Below are 19662 nucleotides of genomic sequence, written 5' to 3' on the forward strand. Positions count from 1 at the left end.
CATAAATAAAGTGGAAGAAATCAATGTTTTTCTCTCTAAAACCAATAAAAACATTTAAAAATCTATTTGTTTAAAAAAAAATGGAGACATCTATACCGTTCCGTGGTTAAGAAAAATAATTTTTAAGCCATATTAAGTGAAAAAAAAAAAAAAATACCGCCTAGTAATTCATATGTACATGTACACACAATTTCAAATGTAAATAGAAAGAAAGTTCTAGAATATACGTAGGTCATAGATACAGAAAATGGACCTCGGGGGTAGGGAATGAGAAAGATGGAGAACTTTTAGAATTCTACCTCACCATCTTCTGTATTATTGATTGAAAAGAGAAAATTCAAAGTTATTTGCATTTATTACCCCTGTTTTCATTTGTTGATTTTTAAACCATAACTTATCAGGTATCTTCTGCTAGGTATACTCAACTACAATTTGGTATTTAAATCTTGCTGCTAATTTTCCACTACGGAACTGGGGCCAAACGGAGATAAACACTTTAATTAGCTCTAATAACATTGCAAAAATGCAGCAGGATCTCTTCCATATTACCCTGAACGAAGACAGTGAGTCCTCACTACAGGATCAAACCGTCTACACAGCCAAGTGGAGGCTGGGCGGCTTATACAGAGAGCAGAGATGGGCTGGGCTTGCCAGAGGTGGTCTCTGCGTGACCTGCTTACCAGCTGGAAAGAGTGAGCTACACAAGGCCAGCCCATGTTCTCACACAGACCAATACAATTATTGTGGTGGTGGTGGGATAAAAAAAAAAGGTGGCGGGAGTGAGGGTCAATCTTGTTTTTCTATGTTTTGAAGAAGAAGTAATCTCTAATCAGTAGTAAATACATAACCCAATGAATGCCAGTTTTTTGGAATCTTACTCTTCCACTAGAAGGTGGGGCAGGAAAAGCTAGAGAGAAGTGAAAGGAAGCTTCCTTCCCAGCATTTTTCTAAAAAGGTAAAGTGCTGTCCCTGCTTTCAGCTGAAGAGGGGACAAAAAACAGAAAATGAAAGATTTCCCCTCCACATCTTTCACCTCTAAATCATGAATTACCAGTTTCTCCATTTTCTGGAGTCTCTCGTCCAGTTTTGCTAGAACTCCGGCTGGTAGATTCTGGACTGGTAGCTCGAACGAACATCTTCCACTTCCCTTTTTTAGACATAAGTCTACGCATGCCATCTTGAGATGCTGGCTGGCTAATATCCGAACACGGACTGGACCCTGACACACTACCATCTCCTTCCTCCAAGGCTCGCAACTCTGCCTACAAAAAAACATGAAAATAAGGTTAAGAGTGTCATTAACTGTTTATTACATTTAAGTGTCTGTGAGTAGCAAGAATGTGTTCTCCGAATTTAAATCCTTAGTGAACAGGAAGCATTTAATACAATTTTTCCATGAGAACTGAGCGTTATGGTCCACATTTGTTACTCAGTAAATGCTGATTCATGATTATAGTGAACAAATACTGATTTGAAGGAGACAGGTTTTAGAAATCCACTAATAGACAAAATATCCAACAGGTATACACAACAGATAAAGCCTAACTTAGCTACTAGTCCCTGTAGAGGAATCAAGGAAATAGGTTCAAGGAAATATTACTGTTATAACACCTGTTAAGATTTTGCTTCACTCAAGGAAGCAGTAGATAAAACTATTCCAGGAAAATCAGGGAAGAAAATGATTAAGAATCAACTTGTTAATCAGGAAAGTTTTCTGTGGACCATCTTTTTAAGATGGTGCTTCTTCTCCTTTTTAAAAGAAAAGCACATGCAATTATGGTTTCCTCATAATTCTTCTGTGATCTTACATGCCCACTTAACTATCAAAACAATACCATGGCTGATAACTGTAAGTTGATCTGTACTTTAATTTTAATTGCTGGGTTAAGAAACAAGTTATCACAAGAGTTTGTAATGCTTATTTAAGAAGCTAAATATGTACTTTATTCACTGTATCTATCCTTAAATCAGAACAATGTCAGTCTTTATTGGTTGTCAACCAACAAAAAAGGATCACCAGGAACCAAAAAATATGTGACTGCATAGTTCAAAAGCTTAAACATATCTAGATGAAGGGTTAAGAAAAACAAAATCCCAATAACTGTTGTAAGCTGAGCACAGTATACCCAGAATATGATAGTACTGGGAGAAGAAAATGTGCTTTAACTAAAATTTCAAAAACTCACTTTTTTCCTTTCCAAAACAAGCTCCAGTTCAAGGGTATCTTGTTCCTCTTCCTCCTCACTCTCTCCAGATTGAACAACACTGCAAAGATCCTCCTGAGAAGGGTCTTCCATATTGTCCAATACAGTTTCCTGTGGCTTTACTATTGTTGCTACTTCTTCTGTTGTATTTGTTTCTTTCACTTCTGAAATTGGCTCTACTTCTTTACAAATGACTTTTCTTCGCCATCTCTCTTCTTCTTCTTTTATCCCCTCAGGCAATAAAGGAGCAAGTAGTGATGCTGCCACCCCTTTCTTTTCTTCCTCATTATTTGAGAGGGCCTGAATTCCTTCATTTACTTCCTATAAAGAAATAATCACTCACTTTTCAAACAAATCTCACCTGTATATAGTCATGTAGAAAATCACTATTTTTCTGTCATTGAATAACCTGAAAACCCAACTCCCAATAGATTACTATGTTTGTACCATTTTCCTTACATGTGTACAATGGAAACACTGATCCTTTAGGAAGGCAGTCTGACCTAGAACCTAATTGTGGGTGGAACTCAAACATACCCTCCCCCCAACCCCCACTGTCGAAAGATAGACTGGTATGAAGCACAGGCAGATTTAAATAAGATCAGCCCTGACTGGTGTGGCTCAGTTAGTTGGGCACTGTCCTGCAAAGCGAAAGGTCCCTCCCTGGTTTGACTCCTGGCTAAGGCACATGGCTGGGTTGTGGGTTTGGTCCTGGGTGGAAGGGCATGCGAGTGGCAACTGAATGGTACTTCCTCCCTTCCCTTTTCTCTAAAAATAAATAAAAACTTTTAAAAAGGCTTGTGCCTTGACCAGGAGTTGAACCAGGGAACTTTTGCTTTGCAGATGGACACTCAAACCACTGAGATACATAGCCAAGGCTAAAAATAAATAAAATCTTAAAAAATTAAATACATAAGTAAATAAGTAAGACCAAAATTTTGTCAGCTCAGTAGGTTAGAGTGTTGTCTTGACAGGACAAGGTTATGTGTTTGATCCCTGGTCAGGGCACATACAAAAAGCAACTGATGAATGTAGAAATTAAGTGAAACAACAAATCAATGTTTTTTCCCCTCTTCCTCTATAAGACCAATAAATTAAAAAAAGTTTCACAGGTTCAACACATAACTGTTGATAAATCTTCACCTTACTCTTCTGTATGATGAGATAACCTCACATTTATTCTAAGGTGATTTAGAGGAAAGTGAAATATTTCTAAAATGCAATGGTGATTATTATTAAAGTATCTATTTCCTCTACTGGGAAAAATTATTTTACCTCCCTCCTGGAATTGTAAAGATGAAATTGTTCTAAAAACACTTTTTTTTTGATATAACCATTCACTCCATCATTCAAAAGCTCAAGACAATTAAAATCTTCACAACTGTGAGACTGGCTGTTATCAAAGTTCACAAACAGCAGGTGCTGGCGAGGATGTGAGAGGAACCCTTGTGCACTGCTGGTGGGACAGCAAAGTGGTGTCACCGCTGTGGAATAGAACATGGAGGTTTGTCCAAAAATTGACATATAAACTACCATGCAACCCAACAATCCTGGTTCTGGGTGTTTATCTGAAGAAAATGGAAGTAAAATTCGAAAAGATATGTGTGCTTCTATGTTCACTGCTGCCTTATTTACATAACAAAAAGGAAGGAAATCTTGCCCCTTGTGACAACATAGATAGCTAAGTGAAATAAGTCAAACAGAGAAAGACAAGTACTGTAATATTTCACTTGTGTAAAATTTTTAAAAAATGAATGAAGATTCATATATGCAGAAAACACATGGATGGCTGTGGGTGTGCAGAAGGCTGATGGACAGTAAGAGATTCACAGTTCAATTATAAGTCAGTCACGGGAATATAAGGTTCATCATAAGAAACATAGTCAATAATATAACTACTTTGTATGATGACAGATTTTTAACAGACTTATTGTGGTGACCACATTGTAAGGTGTGTGACTGTTGAATCTCTATGTTGAACAGCTGAAACTAATACACTACTGCACTGGCAACAATACTTACGTGGAATCCCCAAATAAAAGTATTTTGAAGCCAGAAGGGAACCTGAAGCCCTACCTACTTGGCTGCTTCCACAGCCTTTACAATGACCCAAGGAACCTCTTAGGTACCCTAAAGCTCCAAAAGAACCACTGAACTTGTCAAACTGCTATAAATGCCATATAATAAACAGAGACATATTAAATAAAACTTTCAAGAAACAGAACTTATTCTATTTCACATCTGTGTTATAAAATAATAGAAGGCTTATTATATACCTGCGCCAGAGTAACATTCAAATTCTTCAGATTTAAAAATAAGCAAGTGAGGTAAGTTGTAATACTGACCTTTTTAACTTCTCGCTTGGCTACAACTGGTCCACTTTTACTACTGGAAACAGAAATATTTTTCTCCTTATTATACATGTCTGTATTTACCACAAAACTAGCTTCAGCACCTGTCACAGAACTTAAAAAAAAAAAAAAAAATCTTAGCAAGAAAAACAGAAGGCAAATATTATCATTAAAAAATAAAGACTCTGATTTCCTCTGAGGTAATTTCAAGTCTATTCCTACCTGGGCTGGTAATGTTGTAATCCTTGTACCTGGGTGGCGAGATACTGGGGTAACTCCCAAGTCACTTCATTAGTTTGTGTGTTCCAGTAATAATAGCATCCTGTGTTCTCATCCCAGACTTCTTGCCAATCTCCCATCTCAATTCCAACTAGAAGAAAAGAAAACAAAATTTAAGCACAAACTCCTCCACAATTCTGACCTTATAGCCCAAGTCATCTCTTAAGCCGTAACAATCTAACACAGGGTCTCTCAACCTCAGCAATGTTAATTAAACTGGGCAGGACAGTTCTCTGTTGTGGTGGTGGTGGGGCAGTCTTATGCAGAGTTGAGCAACATCCTGGCCTCTACCCCCCGTTGTGACAACCAAAATTGTCTGTAGACATTGTCAAATGTCCCTCAGGGGCAACCCCCCCATCACCTTTGCATACCTTTTTTTAAAAAGGAAAAGCAGTCTGATAGTGCAAAACTCACTCTGAACCCCCCCAAAACTTTTTTAAAATAATGGCTTCAATCATTCACTTGGCACAAGCTGTTACTGGTTAAAGGGGCAAGCAATTATCTTTCAAATAATAAAAATATTTCTTAGTAATTCTCAAAGGCAACTATCCTACTTATTATCTTCCCAAATACTGTATTTTAAAAGGCAGAATTAGCCCTGGCTGGTGTGGCTCAGTTGGTCGGAGCACTGTCCCATATCCAAAGTGTCATGGTTTTCAAACCCCCAGTCAGAGCACATACCTAAGGTTGTGGGTTCAATTTCCCAGTCAGGGTATGTATGAGAGACAACCAATTTGATGTTTCTCTCCCTCTCCCTTCCCTGCTCTCTAAAATCAATAAGCATGAGCTCCAGGATTTTAAAATAACAAAAAATTAATAAAAAGGCAGAATCCTACAGTCTGGGGCTAAAGCATGTGGGCATTCATCTTTGGAAATCTTAATGCCGAGAACAGCTTTAAGGGTCGTACTTTTGATTTCTTTAAAAACCAAAGGAACAAGCTTACCTCCTGCCAGTGAACACTGAGTGTCATACTGCCACCCTGATGTCTGGGTTGAGTCCGTTCCATTTGAAGTAGTGGAAGAAAGGGAAGATGCTGCTGATTCCTTTGGCTCTGGGCGAGGTGGAGTTGGAGGTGGAGCAGAAGCTCCTACAGGAGCTGCAGGCTGAGGAGCTGTTATTGCATCAATCTCCTTTAGAAAGAAAATAGCAACAAATCCATTAATCACATAAAAACCAGAAAATTGAGAAAATGACAATCACTAAAAAAACAAAACAAAAACAAAAAACCCCTCCATGTTTAGTTCTTAACTTCTCAAATTATCCTTATCTTCTAATTACACAAGTCCCCCCAAACCATTCTATTCTCCATTTTTCTCTCACAACCTCGACAAAAAGAAGACAGAAGGAGATGGGGGGTGAGGAAGAGAGGTAAAAGGGGAGAAGGAAGAGTGAGACACAGACTGATAAGTAGGCTAGCCAATTGAGATCTGGGTTCCAGAGTGGCTTCAATAACTTAAAACCCAAGCAAAAGTACTACTAACTGCTAGAAAGTTGGCCAATGTACTATCAATATCTGCTGACTGATTTCCATTCGCCTCTTTAGACGGTGCTGGTTTTTCTGAAGCGTCACTCTCTTCATCATCACTATCAGCATATGCACCAAGTAAGCATAAACCTCCTAGAAACAAAAAGGTAAACATTACTTAATAACAATGTTAACATGTACTAGGTAATGTCCAAGAAAAGAAAATATAACATGGTTCTTTAGCTAAACAGTTTACATTTAGTTTACTTACATATTAGAGCAACCCTGAAAATAAACCATCAATGAACTACCAGAGTTAAATTACATTATGCACTTAGAGCTAATAAAATCAATCTGCATTGCTACTTGACACTCAAAATACTCTCTACTCAAAATACATGCTCAATCACTCAGCCTTATATTCTGTCAAAATAGCATACAGTATATCCGGATTTCAGCATTTGTTAATTTATGTATTTATTTCAAACAAGTAAACCAATTAGGGTTTAGAAGACGAAACAGAGATTTTTAAAACTAAAAACAAAGTCCTTTAAAAAAAATTTTATGGAGAAAGAAACATTAATTTATTGTTTCACTAATAATGCATTCATTAGTTGATTCTTTTTTTTTAATTTTAAGATTTTATTTTTATTTTTAGAGAGGGAAGGGAAGGAGAGGGAAGGGGAGACAGAGAGAGAGAGAGAGAGAGAGAGAGAGAGAGAGAGAGAGAGAGAAAGAGAGAGAAAGAGAGAAACATCAATGTGCGGTTGCTGGGGGCTGTGGCTTGCAACCCAGGCATGTACCCTGACTGGAATCGAACCTGTGACACTTTGGTTCACAGCCCGCACTCAACCCACTGAGCTATGCCAGCCAGGGTCATTAGTTGATTCTTGTACGTGCTCTGAGTGGGGATCGAACCCAGAACCTTGTTGTATCAGGATGACATGCCTAAATGTTGTCCTGATATAAAGCATATTTATGAAAGCATAAATAAGTGGAACAATAGCAGGTACATAAAGTGTTTAATCCTAGCCAGACTTTTCAGCTTTATTAACAAGACTAAATTTCCCAGTGTCTGGCACATTCTATGTTTTCAATAAATATTTGGTAAACGTCTTATTTACCAAAAGCAAAATCTAGTTTTCTTTGTCATAATTTCGTAAGTGAATTCCTGGGTTAATGTAAAAATAAACATTAACTGCTTCATATTATATAAGAGTTCACATTCAATGCTTTAGTCACATAAATGTTTTAGCATATAGGTTAAATTTTTTACACTAAATATTAATTTCTAAAATACTACTTTAAACTGACTAAAATGATCTGAAGTAGGTAGGCATTTGACAGTGTTACCAAATATTTTATTTTTCGTGGTTTTGTGACACATCAACTTTCCTAGCCTTGTAAGGGTAGGGTTACAAAAGGAGACATTGCTGTAAGGACAAAGTCTGCACTTTAGCACTTAGCACTAATGGTTTTTTGAGGAAAGGAGGAAGATGGAAAAATCTGTACTTTTACATAACAATACTTCTTGGTTTAGAGACAATCACAGATCTAATCACCCAAATCACTGTCCTTAATGCTACCTATACCCTTTGGTAAGATTCCAACCAGGTGAACTGTATGGAATTTTAATTACAAAATTCCTAAAGCAGAGGTAATTCCTCATGCTCACCAAGGCTCCATTGATTTTTTTTTTTTAAAAGATTTTACTTATTTTTAGAGAGAGGGGAAACAAGGGAGAGAGGGAAACAAGAGAAACATCAATTGGCTGCCTTGTACCCGCATCCAACTGCGGACCTGGGCCACAACCCAGGCATGTGCCCTGACCAGGAACCAGCAACCTTCTGGTTTGCAGGACATGCCCAACCCACTGAGCCACACCAGTCAGGGCTCCACCTATTTCTTTTCTTCGTGCCTCAGAGTTTTCTACAGCACAAACATCAAACCTCTTCTAAGCTTTTAATAACATAATGACTATTAAATAGGAAAGTAAATGAAAATTATTAAACTCAGTATTTGAGGGAGGAGGCATACTTAATATTGTTAGAGACACCTACATTAAGGTGATTCAGTATTTTTCTTTAAAAATTTTTTCTTTGGTTTGCGAGAGAGGAAGGGACAGAGGGAGAGAAGGAGGGAGGGAGAGAGAGATGGAAACATTGCTTTGTTGTCCCACTTGTTTATGCACTCATTGGTTGTTTCTAGTATGTGCCCTGACTGGGAAAAGACTCAACCCAAAAGAACCTGCCGCTTTGTTGTCTGGGGACAATGCTCTAACCAATATACTAGCTGGCTAGGGCAATTCAGTATTTCTTAGTAACAATCTGGTAACATGTATCAAGAACTACTTCAAGTCCGTTTTAATTCGATAATTTCATCTGTGAGAATACAGCCCCAAGAAATAAAAAAATATTTTTTTGCACAAAGTTTCTAACAGCCTTAATTAAATAAATAAAAGCTGTGAACAACTCAAATGCTCTCAAATAGGGGACTGGCAAAGCAACTACAACACAGTATCAGATTAGTTAGACCATTATAGGATTACATGAAATAATGCTAAGGGGACAATAAGTAATGCTAAGGGAATAAAAACAAGATAAAACCAAGTCATGAAATGCATGTAAGTTTATTTACACCTCTGAAAATTTAATCCATACACTGATAAAAATGGAAATGAATTTAAAATACTGAAAAATGTTCACAATATTCTGCAAAATTGCTTAATCTTAGAAAAATAGAAGTCTTATAGGACCATGTCCCAGGCTACTGCTGAGATGTGGTTGCCACATCAAACCAGAGGAAGCAGAGCCATTCTTTGGAGCCACAGTCCTTAGCAGCATTTTTTTTTTTTTGAAAAGGGTGCTGACCTCAATATGCTTACCTTTAATGCATGGTGCCATACAGCTTACAAATCAACTATATATCAGACAGTGATATCTTAGATTACATACCTTACTTTCCTGATAAGCTTCAAACAGTAATTATGTCTTACACTTCTAGTAATTCTATTATAATTTCCCCATAATGTCGTTTGAACATAAAGTAGTTTTTAACCCTTTAGTCACAGAATCTTAACAATCAAAATGATAAAAACTATGAACCCCCTCACAGAAGCACATACACGAATGTGAAGTTTCAGGGGATTCTCAGACCTCTGACACTCATCTGGGGAACCATGCTAAGTACCCTTCTGTAGAAGATGCTTAAATACTGGCTATCACAGCAGCCTACTGATATAATTTAATAGAGCTTTCTATTAAGTTTTCCTTAATTACATATGCATATACTCTTAAAAACTATTTTTTAGGACAAAGTATTAGATATACTTGCTCTACTATATTATAAAAACATACATTAATAATTTAAAATCTTTATTTCATTTTAATAGAAAGAAATCTGATGTTCATGATAAAGGTAAAGTTCGAAAACCATTTCAAGAAAAAATATAGTCAGGGCCCTGGCTGGCGTAGCTCAGTGGATTGAGCGCGGGCTGGGAACCAAAGTGTCCCAGGTTCGACTCCCAGCCAGGGTACATGCCTGGGTTGCAGGCCACAACCCCCAGCAACCGCACATTGATGTCTCTCTGTCTCTCTCCCCCTCCCTTCCCTCTCTAAAAATAAATAAATAAAATTAAAAAAAAAGAAAAAAAAGAAAAAAGAAAAAATATAGTCAACTCGAGTGCCTACTCTATTACTCGAAGCCATTCAAATTAAGTAAAATAAAATACGTAGTTTACGAATAGAAAATATTATTTTTAGTTTAAATATTTCTCTCACAATGAAGTTTTAGCTTTTCTAACCCACACTGGGTTTCATTCTCTCTCTTTCTTTTTTAAAGATTTTATTTATTTTTAGAGAGAGGGGGGAAAAGATGGAGGAAGGGAAAAGCAGCAATGACGTGTGAGAGAAACACTGATCAGTTGCCTTTCAGAGGCCCCCAACTGGGGGCTGGCCTGTGTGCTGACCAGGACTGAACCCATAACGTTTTGGTCCACAGGTGAGGGCTGAATCCACTGAGCCACACAAACCAGGGCTCTTTTTCCCCCCCTTTGTTTGGTGAGTGGAAAATGGCAGGAGGAAGAAATGAGTATCTATTATTACAGGTATCATTAAGTAAAAAAAAGTATACCAAACTTAAAAGAATTATTGGGTTGGCCAAAAAGTTCATTTCATTTTTTCTATATGATGGTTCTAGTTGTGCTTAGTTATCTTCAACTTCATTCGAAACAATTAAAAAAAAAAAAAGAAAACATCAAAATTGGTGCGTTTTTATGCAGCCATTTAAATAGTGAAGTTGGAAGAAAATACAGTTTTTGGCATATTATTATTTCAAAAAAGGTAAAAATGCAACTGAAATACAAAAAATGATTTGTGCAGTGTATGGAGAAGGTGCTGTGATTGATAGAATGTGCGTCAAAAGTGGTTCTTAGTACTAGTGACATTTTGGCCAAATAATTCCTTGCTGTGGAGCTGTCTTATGCATTAGAAGATGTTTAGGTGCAGCCCTGGCCTCTACCCACTAGAAGCCAATAGCGGGAGATAGCTGACACACTCAGATTATTCAAATCAAGTTACTTGTGAAAATGAAAATTGTGTTTTATTTTATGGAAAAAAAATAACAGACTTTTTGGCCAACCCAATATTACCAATTACAGAATAAGTATCAAAACATATTTTAACCTTTCAAGATACATACATATATCATACATTTGGTGCTTGCTCTGTGCAAAACTTGATATAAACTGCTCAATGTAATCACCAAAAATAACACTTAGGGCTGTCAGATCCATTTTATAGGTGAACGAGGTCCTGAGGTCTTAGAATGAACTCGAGAGCAAAGATCTGAACCCAAATTTGTCTACAAAACCACTGCGGCATATACCGTATCCCTTAAGGCAGGAGCGTCAAACTCCTTTTCACCAGGGGCCACATCAGCCTCGTGGTTGCCTTCAAAGGGCCAAATGTAATTTCAACTTAACAGTTAACCAGTAGTTTCCTAAAATTACTTTGGCCCTTTGAAGGCAAAATGAGGCTGATGTGGCCCCCAGTGAAAATGAGTTTGACACCCCTGCCTTAATGCTTAAGAGCACTTTTCAGCTCCACTAACCAATCAAAGCAATGTGTTAGAAGACACAGATGGTACCTGAGCTAGAGGGAGATGCCAGACCACTCACTACAAGATGGCATTAGAAGAAAAGTAGGATTTTGGGTACAGATTATTCAGCAACACATTGTACACTGGCCGAATTGTACATATACCAACAAACTCTGAGAGATTTAAAATTTCCACTTTGCAATGCCAGGTAGCTCAGCTGATTCGAGTGTATCCCCCTATTCACCAAGGTTGCAGTCCTATCCCTGGTTAGGCTGTGCACAAGAATCAACCAATGAATGCATAAATAAGTGGAACAATGAACTGATGTTTCTCTTTCTCCCCCTTCCTCTCTCTCTAAATCAATCAATAAAACAAATAAAAATTGAAAGTTAAATCGCAACTTTTATGGGAGAAATATAAATTAGCCAACACTGAAACAGTTAACACTCCATAAATAAAACCGATTTGATCCTAATGAAAGATACTATAGAAAAAAATGTAAAAAGTTATACCTGTTGCTTTGACAGCTGTAGGCCTGGTGGTCATGACTGGTTTTGGAGGGTTCTGAACAACTCGGGGAGCCTCCACCACCACTTCCTGCTCATCTGGATTTAGAGGACGAACAAAAGAAAACTACAGTCAGACAATGGACCAGAGAAACACTACAGGCAACACAAACAAATCTTTGATTTGCCCTTTCAAGTCTAGATCTCACTTTTTAAAAGGCAGTGTATAACCTATCACTAACCAAAATAACTGAGATAAACAAGCAAAACTAGAATCTTCTACTGGCTTAACATTAATAATCTGAACATCATAGCTCTGACTGGTGTGGCTCAGCTAGCTGGGGGTCCTTAGGCAAAGCCAAAGGTCACTGGCTGAAATCTGCCTCAGGCCACATGCCTGGGTTGGGGGGTTGGGTCTCTGGTGGGGGTGAGGCAGCTGATCCAAGTTTCTCTCCCTCTCTTTCTACTCTTCCCCTCTCTCTAAAAATAAATGAAATCTTTAAAAAATGAATCTGAACATTATAAATAAAAATTACATCCGAAATAATCGCCACACACACACACTCTGAATGTTCCCCAGGCTACCACCAAGCCTTTATGGCAAGCACAAGCACTTTCTTTCGAAAAAGCTCCTCAATGTGATTTTTTAACACCTGAAACGACTGCAGCTTCTCCGGCGTCTAGTCCCTGGATCAGCGCTGTCGAGACACCTTTTTTTTTTTATTTAAAAAGTTTTTTTCCGTTGTACACATTTTTCCGTTGTTTACATTCACTATTATTTTGTGTTAGTTTCAAGTGCAAGGCATAGTGGTTAGACCATCTTATTAGTTAACCTTAATCCAAGTACCAGTCCGGGAAGAAACACACAAGTATTGTACTTGGGGTACTTGGGAACCCCAAAAACCGCACTTAAAAAATCTGTGGAATAACTGCCAATTTGGGATTACCGAAGCTTTGGATGACATATATCGTAAAAAAGCCTTGCTCACTTCCGAAGGTTTCTCTCGGTTTCAACAAAACGAGAAGAGCAGGTGACGTGTAAAAAAGGCCACGTTCCAGAGTCACCAAGCCGTGGATGGGTAAACGCATACCCCACATCGACCCCGTAAGTTATCCAAAACCGAGTGCGGACATTAACGAGGCACAGCGTGCCGGGCCAAACCCTGGACCAGAGATGGCGCCTCTGGGACCCGCGCGCACAGCTCCGCGGCCCCTTCCGTCGCCTTGAGGCCTGCAGCGTCCTCCTCTCAGGCCCCACGCAGCAGGCCTCAGTGCGGACGCCGCCCGCCCGAGTTCCTCCTCCTCCCAGGGCCCTCCCTGCCCAAGAGACTAGGCCGCAAGCCCCTCGCTGGAGTTTCGGACGCCCCACCTATAGGCCGGGGCCCCTCGCGCACCCTTACCTTCCGAAGGCGAGTCTTCTGGGGCGGCCGCGGCGGTCACCGCGGTCGGCGGCGGCGGAGCCGCCGGAGCTGGCTGGCTGGGCGTCGCCGCCGGGGTTGGCTGGCTGGGCGTCGCCGCCGTCGAGTCTGGCTCGGTGTCGAGTTCCGGCTCTGGGTCCCTGCTCGGCGTGCTGCTCCGGGGACCCGGCGGGGAGAGCTGCAGGATAGGCCTACGGCCGGGTACCGCCCTGGACTTCTTCCCCATCGCGAGCCCAAGCGCGAGCCGCTCGCGTCAGGAAGCCGAGAAGGGCGGCGCTCGGCGCGGCGCTGCGTAATCAATATTCATACACCGCGACACCGCCTCCTGCAAAGGTCCGATTTTTTAACGGCGGAGCGCGCGCGCGCGCGCGCGCAAGCGCCTTAGGCCTTGCAGGTTCTTCCGGCTCCTCACCCTCTCAGTGGGGGAAGGGAGGACTTTACCCATAACGCTACGCGATTGGCTATTTTGGCCCATTGAAGGAGCCGGTAGCCAATAAAAAGGAAGAAAAGGAGAGTCAAGCCAATAGTACGTAAGGGCTTGAGTTTAGATTTCCCTAGCACCTCGGGCCCCGCCCATGCGTCTTTTGTGGAGTCTTTTCTCTACCTCCTTGTCCTCCATGTTGTACCTGTTCTGTGCTTACTGTTCGTTGTCATTTGTCCCTTAGGAAGATGTGCTGCTTTCCAGGACTTCCTCCAAGTTTCTCATTATTGTGTATTAACGAGGGGACTTCCCCCTCATTATTGTGGGTTAATTTGGGTATAGCACTGAACAGTAAATATAATAGTGGGTCTTTTATGCGTTTGTGAATATTTTCCTTAGAGTACAAAGATCATGTCTCATTGTGTTGCTTGTCAGCTGGAAAAAAAAATCACTAGGAATTACATTGTGTACGAGGTAGAAGCCCAAATTGTGGCGATGGGATACGGGAGTCTTCCCAATCTGGCCCACTGGTAGCCTCAACCTGCTTTATGTAGCTTTCTTTGGAACCCAGCCCCTCGCTCCCCACCCCCGCCCCAATTCTGGAGTCAAACGCTTGGAACACCATCTCACCTTCAATCCTTCATAGTCCGGAATAACCCACCACGTGGCGATTTTTTTTTAATTCCTCAAGACCCAGTGCAGGCATTAACTTGCCCTAGCATTTAACATTTATAGTTAGTACTCGTTTACCCCTTCTAAACAGCTTACGAAAATATATACTCCTGGTTGCTCAGTTCTTACTAAGCATCTAACATTCACCCAGAATTTATTGTCAGGCACTAAACGCTTTACATGTAGAATTGCATTTAATTCTCACAACCTTATGGGGTAGATATCATTATCCTCCCCTTATGGGAGAATCCTCAAATTGACCCATTAGTCACTCATGAAAACATCAGAGAACATAGTAAGAGGACACAAATTTCGTGAAATCTTTCTTTTGCTTATAAATGTGTATATACAGTAGGTCAAAAGATACTTCTTGCTGCAGTTGGAAGCCACAGGTTTACAACAGTGGGAGGACAAGAACTCTCCAAGATATAATGTAAATATGGTATTTCGTTAAATAAATTTATTGAATTTAGAGAGGCAGAAACATCAATTTGTTGTTCCACTTATTTATGCATTCATTAGTTGCTTCTTGTATGTGCCCTGTCCAGGGATTGCACTGGCAATTTGGGGCATCAGGATGATGCTCTAACCCAGGTTAGGAACCTCGCAGCACAGCAGGTGAGCAGTGGCCCAGGGAATCTTTACCTGCATTACTGCCTGAGCTCTGCCTCCTGTCTCCACTACCTCCACCCCCTTAGTGGGTGGAAAAATTGTCTTCCAGCAAACAGGTTCCTAGTGCCAAAAAGGTTGTGGCTTTTAGAAAATGCTGTTCTAACCAACTGAGTGACCCGGTGATTTTTTTTTCAAATACACAACGTTCCACAAATCTGCCTGTCTTCCTTGTATAGGGGCCATGCTAATCTTCTCTGTATTGTTCCAATTTTAGTATATGTGCCACCAAACAGCACTAAATATGGTGTTGATAATATAAAAATTAAAATCTTATGAAAAGTCAAGGAGCATTTGAGGTCGTGCTCCCTAGCATGTATCATCAGTTTGGCTCAAGTAAATGCATGAAAACTCTCTGAAACAAATAAAACAACTCAAGAAAGGTCAAAGGGCATACAAGGAAATAATATACAGCTTATTTCCTTAAAAGAGAAATTTTAATATACAGACTAAAATGCAAGATTTTATTTTCCACTTTCCCCAAATTTGTGGGTATGACTGCTTTTAAATTTGTCCAGGAACATTTACATTAGACTGACGGTATGATCAAGTCCAGCTTGATTATCATAAATCATAGAGGTTAACAGAATTTACTTTGAAAATCTGTTACTTTTTTAAAAAGATTTTATTTATTTCTAGAGAGAGGAGAAGGGAAGGAGAAAGAGGGAGAGAAACTGCAATGTGTGGTTGCCTCTTACACGCCCCCCACTGGGGACCTGGCCAGCACCCCAGGCAGGTACCCTGATTGGGAATCGAACCCGAGACCCTTTGGTTCGAAATCCACTGAGCTACACCAGCCAAGGCAAAAATCTGTTACTTTTATAGATGATGGATTTCTCATTTTTTTCTTAGCTAAGAGTTTATTAAACTTTAGCTTCAGAACCAGATTTAAAATAAGTTATCTTCTTTGACACCTGTCTTTTTTTTTAGGCTTAATTTAGGCAAGTTATTTAATACTTTATTGAAGATCATACAAAAACTCCACAATAAATAATGGAAAGTGTACGTAAAATCATTAGCCTCTGCAATACAGAAAATACATGTCAATTCTGGACCAAAATAATTCCATTGAAATACAAAACGTGAGAGGGAAGGATGAAAGGATTTACAGTGACTGTGTTTGGTGGTCAGCTACAACAAACCAACAACCATCACCCATTGTCGGAAGTGTAGGTGGGTTTTAATTTGCAGATAAAGAATGTCTTCGGTAGTTTAAAAAAATATAAACTCTAAAAAAGCTTGTGAATCATATACAAAAGCAGCTGTTTGAGACCAAGTTTGAAACCAGAAACTGTGTTAGCACCGCCAGCAAGCACAGGTCCTGTGCCTCATCTGCCCTCCTCCTCTTGCGTGGAATGCAGACTCAAATGCTGTACACCTCATCTACAGGTGTAAAAGTCAGCCTGGAGTACAGGGCTCCTGTAGAGTAAAGTCTTCAGCCCAAAGAGGCACCAAGCGGTTACAAAGGCTGGGCAACCATCTGGATCACAAGTTCCGACGATATAATAAATCCCGGGTTGCCTTGTCAACTTTTTGCTGGTAGTCCTCCAATTTGTCCAGTATTTTCTGAGACAGCTGTAAGAAAGAAATTATTACGGAGTACGTCAGTACTGAAAAAGACTGAGGTTATTAGTCACTTTGACTTTACCAACCAGACTCCCCCTAATAAAAATGTTAGCCACTCTGCTTCATTTGATCATTATTCAGCATAGGAGTCTGCTTTGTGACATTACTGATAAAACCAGACTTCTCTTATATAGAATTCTCCAATCCTATTTGTCTAATGAATTTTCTAATTATGCAAATCACAGCAGTATTTTCAAGAAAAGCGTTACCAGCTCTCTTCCTAGAACCAGAGGGGCTATATCTTATTTATCGAATCACTTTATGCAAGGATTGGGGCAGCAAGTTAAGGGCAACATGTGACTTCTGCCCTCCCCTTACTCCCTGAGAATCAGAGAGCCAGCTGTCAGGTGTAACTGCTGGTGCAGGTGCACAAAGAGGAAAGGGCCGACTCACTGCGATGTTGTGACTGTTGGCACTGTTCTCTCCCAGCACTTGGAGAAGCTGATCAATGGAAGAGTATGGGAGCCACACCATTGGAGCAGTTGCAGACAGTGGAAACTGAAAGGAAAAGTATCTTTTAAAGAAAACCAGAAAAGTGAATAGTTCCTTTCACAGGCACTGATAACATAAAATGCTTATTTTTTTCACAATGAGAAACCGTAAGTATGCGTGTGTACACACACACACACACACACACAAATTGAACCCCCCTTCTCTTTTTCAACTGGGGAACTTATCCTTTTGTCAATTAAATAAAATTATTTTTTTGCTTGCAGTTTTTAAAAAAAATTTCTTCAAAGATTTTATTTATTTATTTTTAGACAGAGAAGAAGGGAGGGAGAAAGAGAGGGAGAGAAACATCAATGTGTGGTTGCCTCTCAAGTACCCCCTACTGGGGAACCGGCTTGCAACCCAGGCATGTGCCCTGATTGATAATCGAACCAGTGACCCTTGGTTCACAGGCCAGAGCTCAATATGCTGAGCCATACTAGCCAGGGCTAAATCAAATGTATTTTTAAATTCATGTCATCTTTTATCTTAAAGAAACCCTAAGGCTTCTAAGTTTATCGTATTAAGGATAAACACACTCAATAACACTTCCCTAAATTTTCAAAGAATGATACTATTTCCAGTCTGAAATTTAGATTCAAATTATCTAGGGGAAAAAAAAGATTTGGAAAAGGAAAGTTTAACTTTCAAATTTCTGAATATGTTCCTGAGAGTTCAGGAGCTTAGCTCTGTAGTCACCTAAACTGGAACTTTAGACATGGCTCTTCTATCTATGTACCATCTGTGTGAGCTTTGGAAGCTTTTCTCCTTAATGGTTTAAAAAAAGGAAAAAAAAAAAAAAGGGATTAAAACAATCCCTGACAAGCTGCTGTAAGGATTAAAGAAGAAAACACTGGTGGCGATGCAGCATAGTCTTCAGCACACACAGAAAATCATTTTGTTCTTATGTACCTCCTTCCTCCAAATATTAACTAAAGCCCCATTCCTTTGATGGAGAAAAATAAAATGTATCCCCATTTTATAAACAGGGAACTGAAGATTCTTAGAGTGCCAGTCCCTTATCTGTAGAAAACAAGTTGTATAACTACTAACAGTAAAGGTTAAATCAACTATTCTAAGTTCATTTATTTTCAGATCCTGGTTTTACTTAGTGTGACAATACAGAATTAAATGAAATGTGTATACATGCCTACCTCAATTCCAAAGTACTGGTGTCCTTTTCCCAGAACAGCATCCACATATTCTGATACCAAATCCACAGCTTCTTCCAAAAGGTCATAGTTTAAGTACAGACGGAGCAACTCAGCGGCATCGACCTTCTGTAAAGTCAGTGATTATGAACATCCACCTGATTCCATCTTACCCAGGCACAGACCGAAGGATGCTGAGTGTCTGATTCCGTGGCATTTATACTTGTCAATATGAATAAATGAGCATCTTGGTTTAAGGTTTGGGTTCCCAACAGCCTCGTTACCTCTGGAACCTTGTGAGGCCCTATCTGTTAAGTGGTCTTCCTCTCCTATTTTGTGATGTAAGATACATTCTAATTCTTTCCTACTGAATTGTGCTTTCTGCATTCTGATTGGATCACAACCAACCTTTACCATCTTAGCTGCCTTCTCTACTTTCAAACCCCCCCCAAAATTAAATTTTCCTGATTTAAGCTTTACATTCTCTCTTTCCCTACCCTTCCAAGGTATTTCAGATACCTTTAGAAGCTTGTTAAAATATACATCCTGGTTCGTAGCTCCAGATAATTTGGTTCTGTAAGTATGGGATAGGGACCAGGAATCTATATTTTGAAGAAGTCCACTATCCAAATAATTCTGATGCAGGTTGTCCAAAAACCCAATTTTGACAAAAGCCAAAAGAGACACTGCTGCAGTAATTTGAAAACTACTCCATCAACTCCTGTGAATCCTCTGAGTAGTGAACAATAAATACTGTGTCATGCGCAGGAGTCACTGTTCAAAGTATCCACTCACTGTGCAGTGAGCAGACACACAGGCATTAACTTACTCACTAAGCTGCAGAACTTTAATCACTCAGTACGCCATGTGGAATTGAAATGAAATTGTTTTTAGCTAAGATTGAGAAGCTGCCCAAAGTACATATGTAAGTCAGTATATTTCCGTAAATTATCATGCTTTTTAAAATCATCTGAAGTTATTCAGAATAATAAAGATCGGCTTCTTACTCTCTCCAAGTGAAGACACCCTTACCTTGTAACTGTTTATGAGCCAGCTAGGCAGAGGCACTCCGTGAGACAGGAGCTTGTTGATCACGCAGTGGTGGTACAGGTTATTCTGGACTTTGTGCCTTTCTAGGTACGTGGACAACAGTCGCCACGCTTCATCTGTGGCACTTGGTAAAAGCAGAAAGGACTACTGAGTTACAGATTCTTAACTGCTATTTATAATACCATTGCAAGCATGTACTTACAAGGGAAAACACCTTTAGAAGCTCACAAGTGAATTAGTAATACTGCTACAAGGCACCTAAT

At 39.6% G+C, this 19662-nt stretch overlaps 2 protein-coding genes and 1 non-coding gene across 4 annotated transcripts in view; all 3 read right to left on the bottom strand.

The window, feature by feature from the left end:
* FNBP4 (formin binding protein 4) overlaps positions 1–13634 on the bottom strand; it is a 41443-nt gene extending 27809 nt beyond the window's left edge. The window contains exons 1-8 of one of the 2 annotated variants that reach the window (XM_045825321.1): positions 13304–13634; positions 11910–12002; positions 6317–6453; positions 5779–5965; positions 4778–4925; positions 4550–4670; positions 2187–2525; positions 1052–1262 (exon numbers count right to left, since the gene is read on the bottom strand). In XM_045825321.1, coding sequence (XP_045681277.1) covers positions 1052–1262; positions 2187–2525; positions 4550–4670; positions 4778–4925; positions 5779–5965; positions 6317–6453; positions 11910–12002; positions 13304–13547 — 1480 coding nt within the window. In that variant the 5' untranslated portion in view covers positions 13548–13634. The remainder of the gene's footprint in view (positions 1–1051; positions 1263–2186; positions 2526–4549; positions 4671–4777; positions 4926–5778; positions 5966–6316; positions 6454–11909; positions 12003–13303) is intronic. The other variant, XM_045825320.1, reaches the window with a different exon arrangement.
* Positions 13635–15217: 1583 nt separating this feature from the next.
* On the bottom strand, positions 15218–15322 carry LOC123810245. Its single transcript, XR_006784209.1, has one exon. It is a non-coding gene; the product is annotated as a U6 spliceosomal RNA (small nuclear RNA).
* A 697-nt stretch (positions 15323–16019) lies between these two features.
* Positions 16020–19662, bottom strand: part of NUP160 (nucleoporin 160) — a 40425-nt gene continuing 36782 nt past the window's right edge. The window contains exons 33-36 of the mRNA XM_045825630.1: positions 19382–19523; positions 18353–18478; positions 17103–17207; positions 16020–16658 (exon numbers count right to left, since the gene is read on the bottom strand). Of these exons, the coding sequence (XP_045681586.1) occupies positions 16569–16658; positions 17103–17207; positions 18353–18478; positions 19382–19523 (463 nt within the window). The 3' untranslated portion in view covers positions 16020–16568. The remainder of the gene's footprint in view (positions 16659–17102; positions 17208–18352; positions 18479–19381; positions 19524–19662) is intronic.

The sequence above is a fragment of the Phyllostomus hastatus genome, unplaced genomic scaffold (assembly GCF_019186645.2).
Source record: "Phyllostomus hastatus isolate PE091 unplaced genomic scaffold, TTU_PhHast_1.1 phas_scaffold_585, whole genome shotgun sequence".
NCBI classification, from domain to species: Eukaryota; Metazoa; Chordata; class Mammalia; order Chiroptera; family Phyllostomidae; genus Phyllostomus; species Phyllostomus hastatus.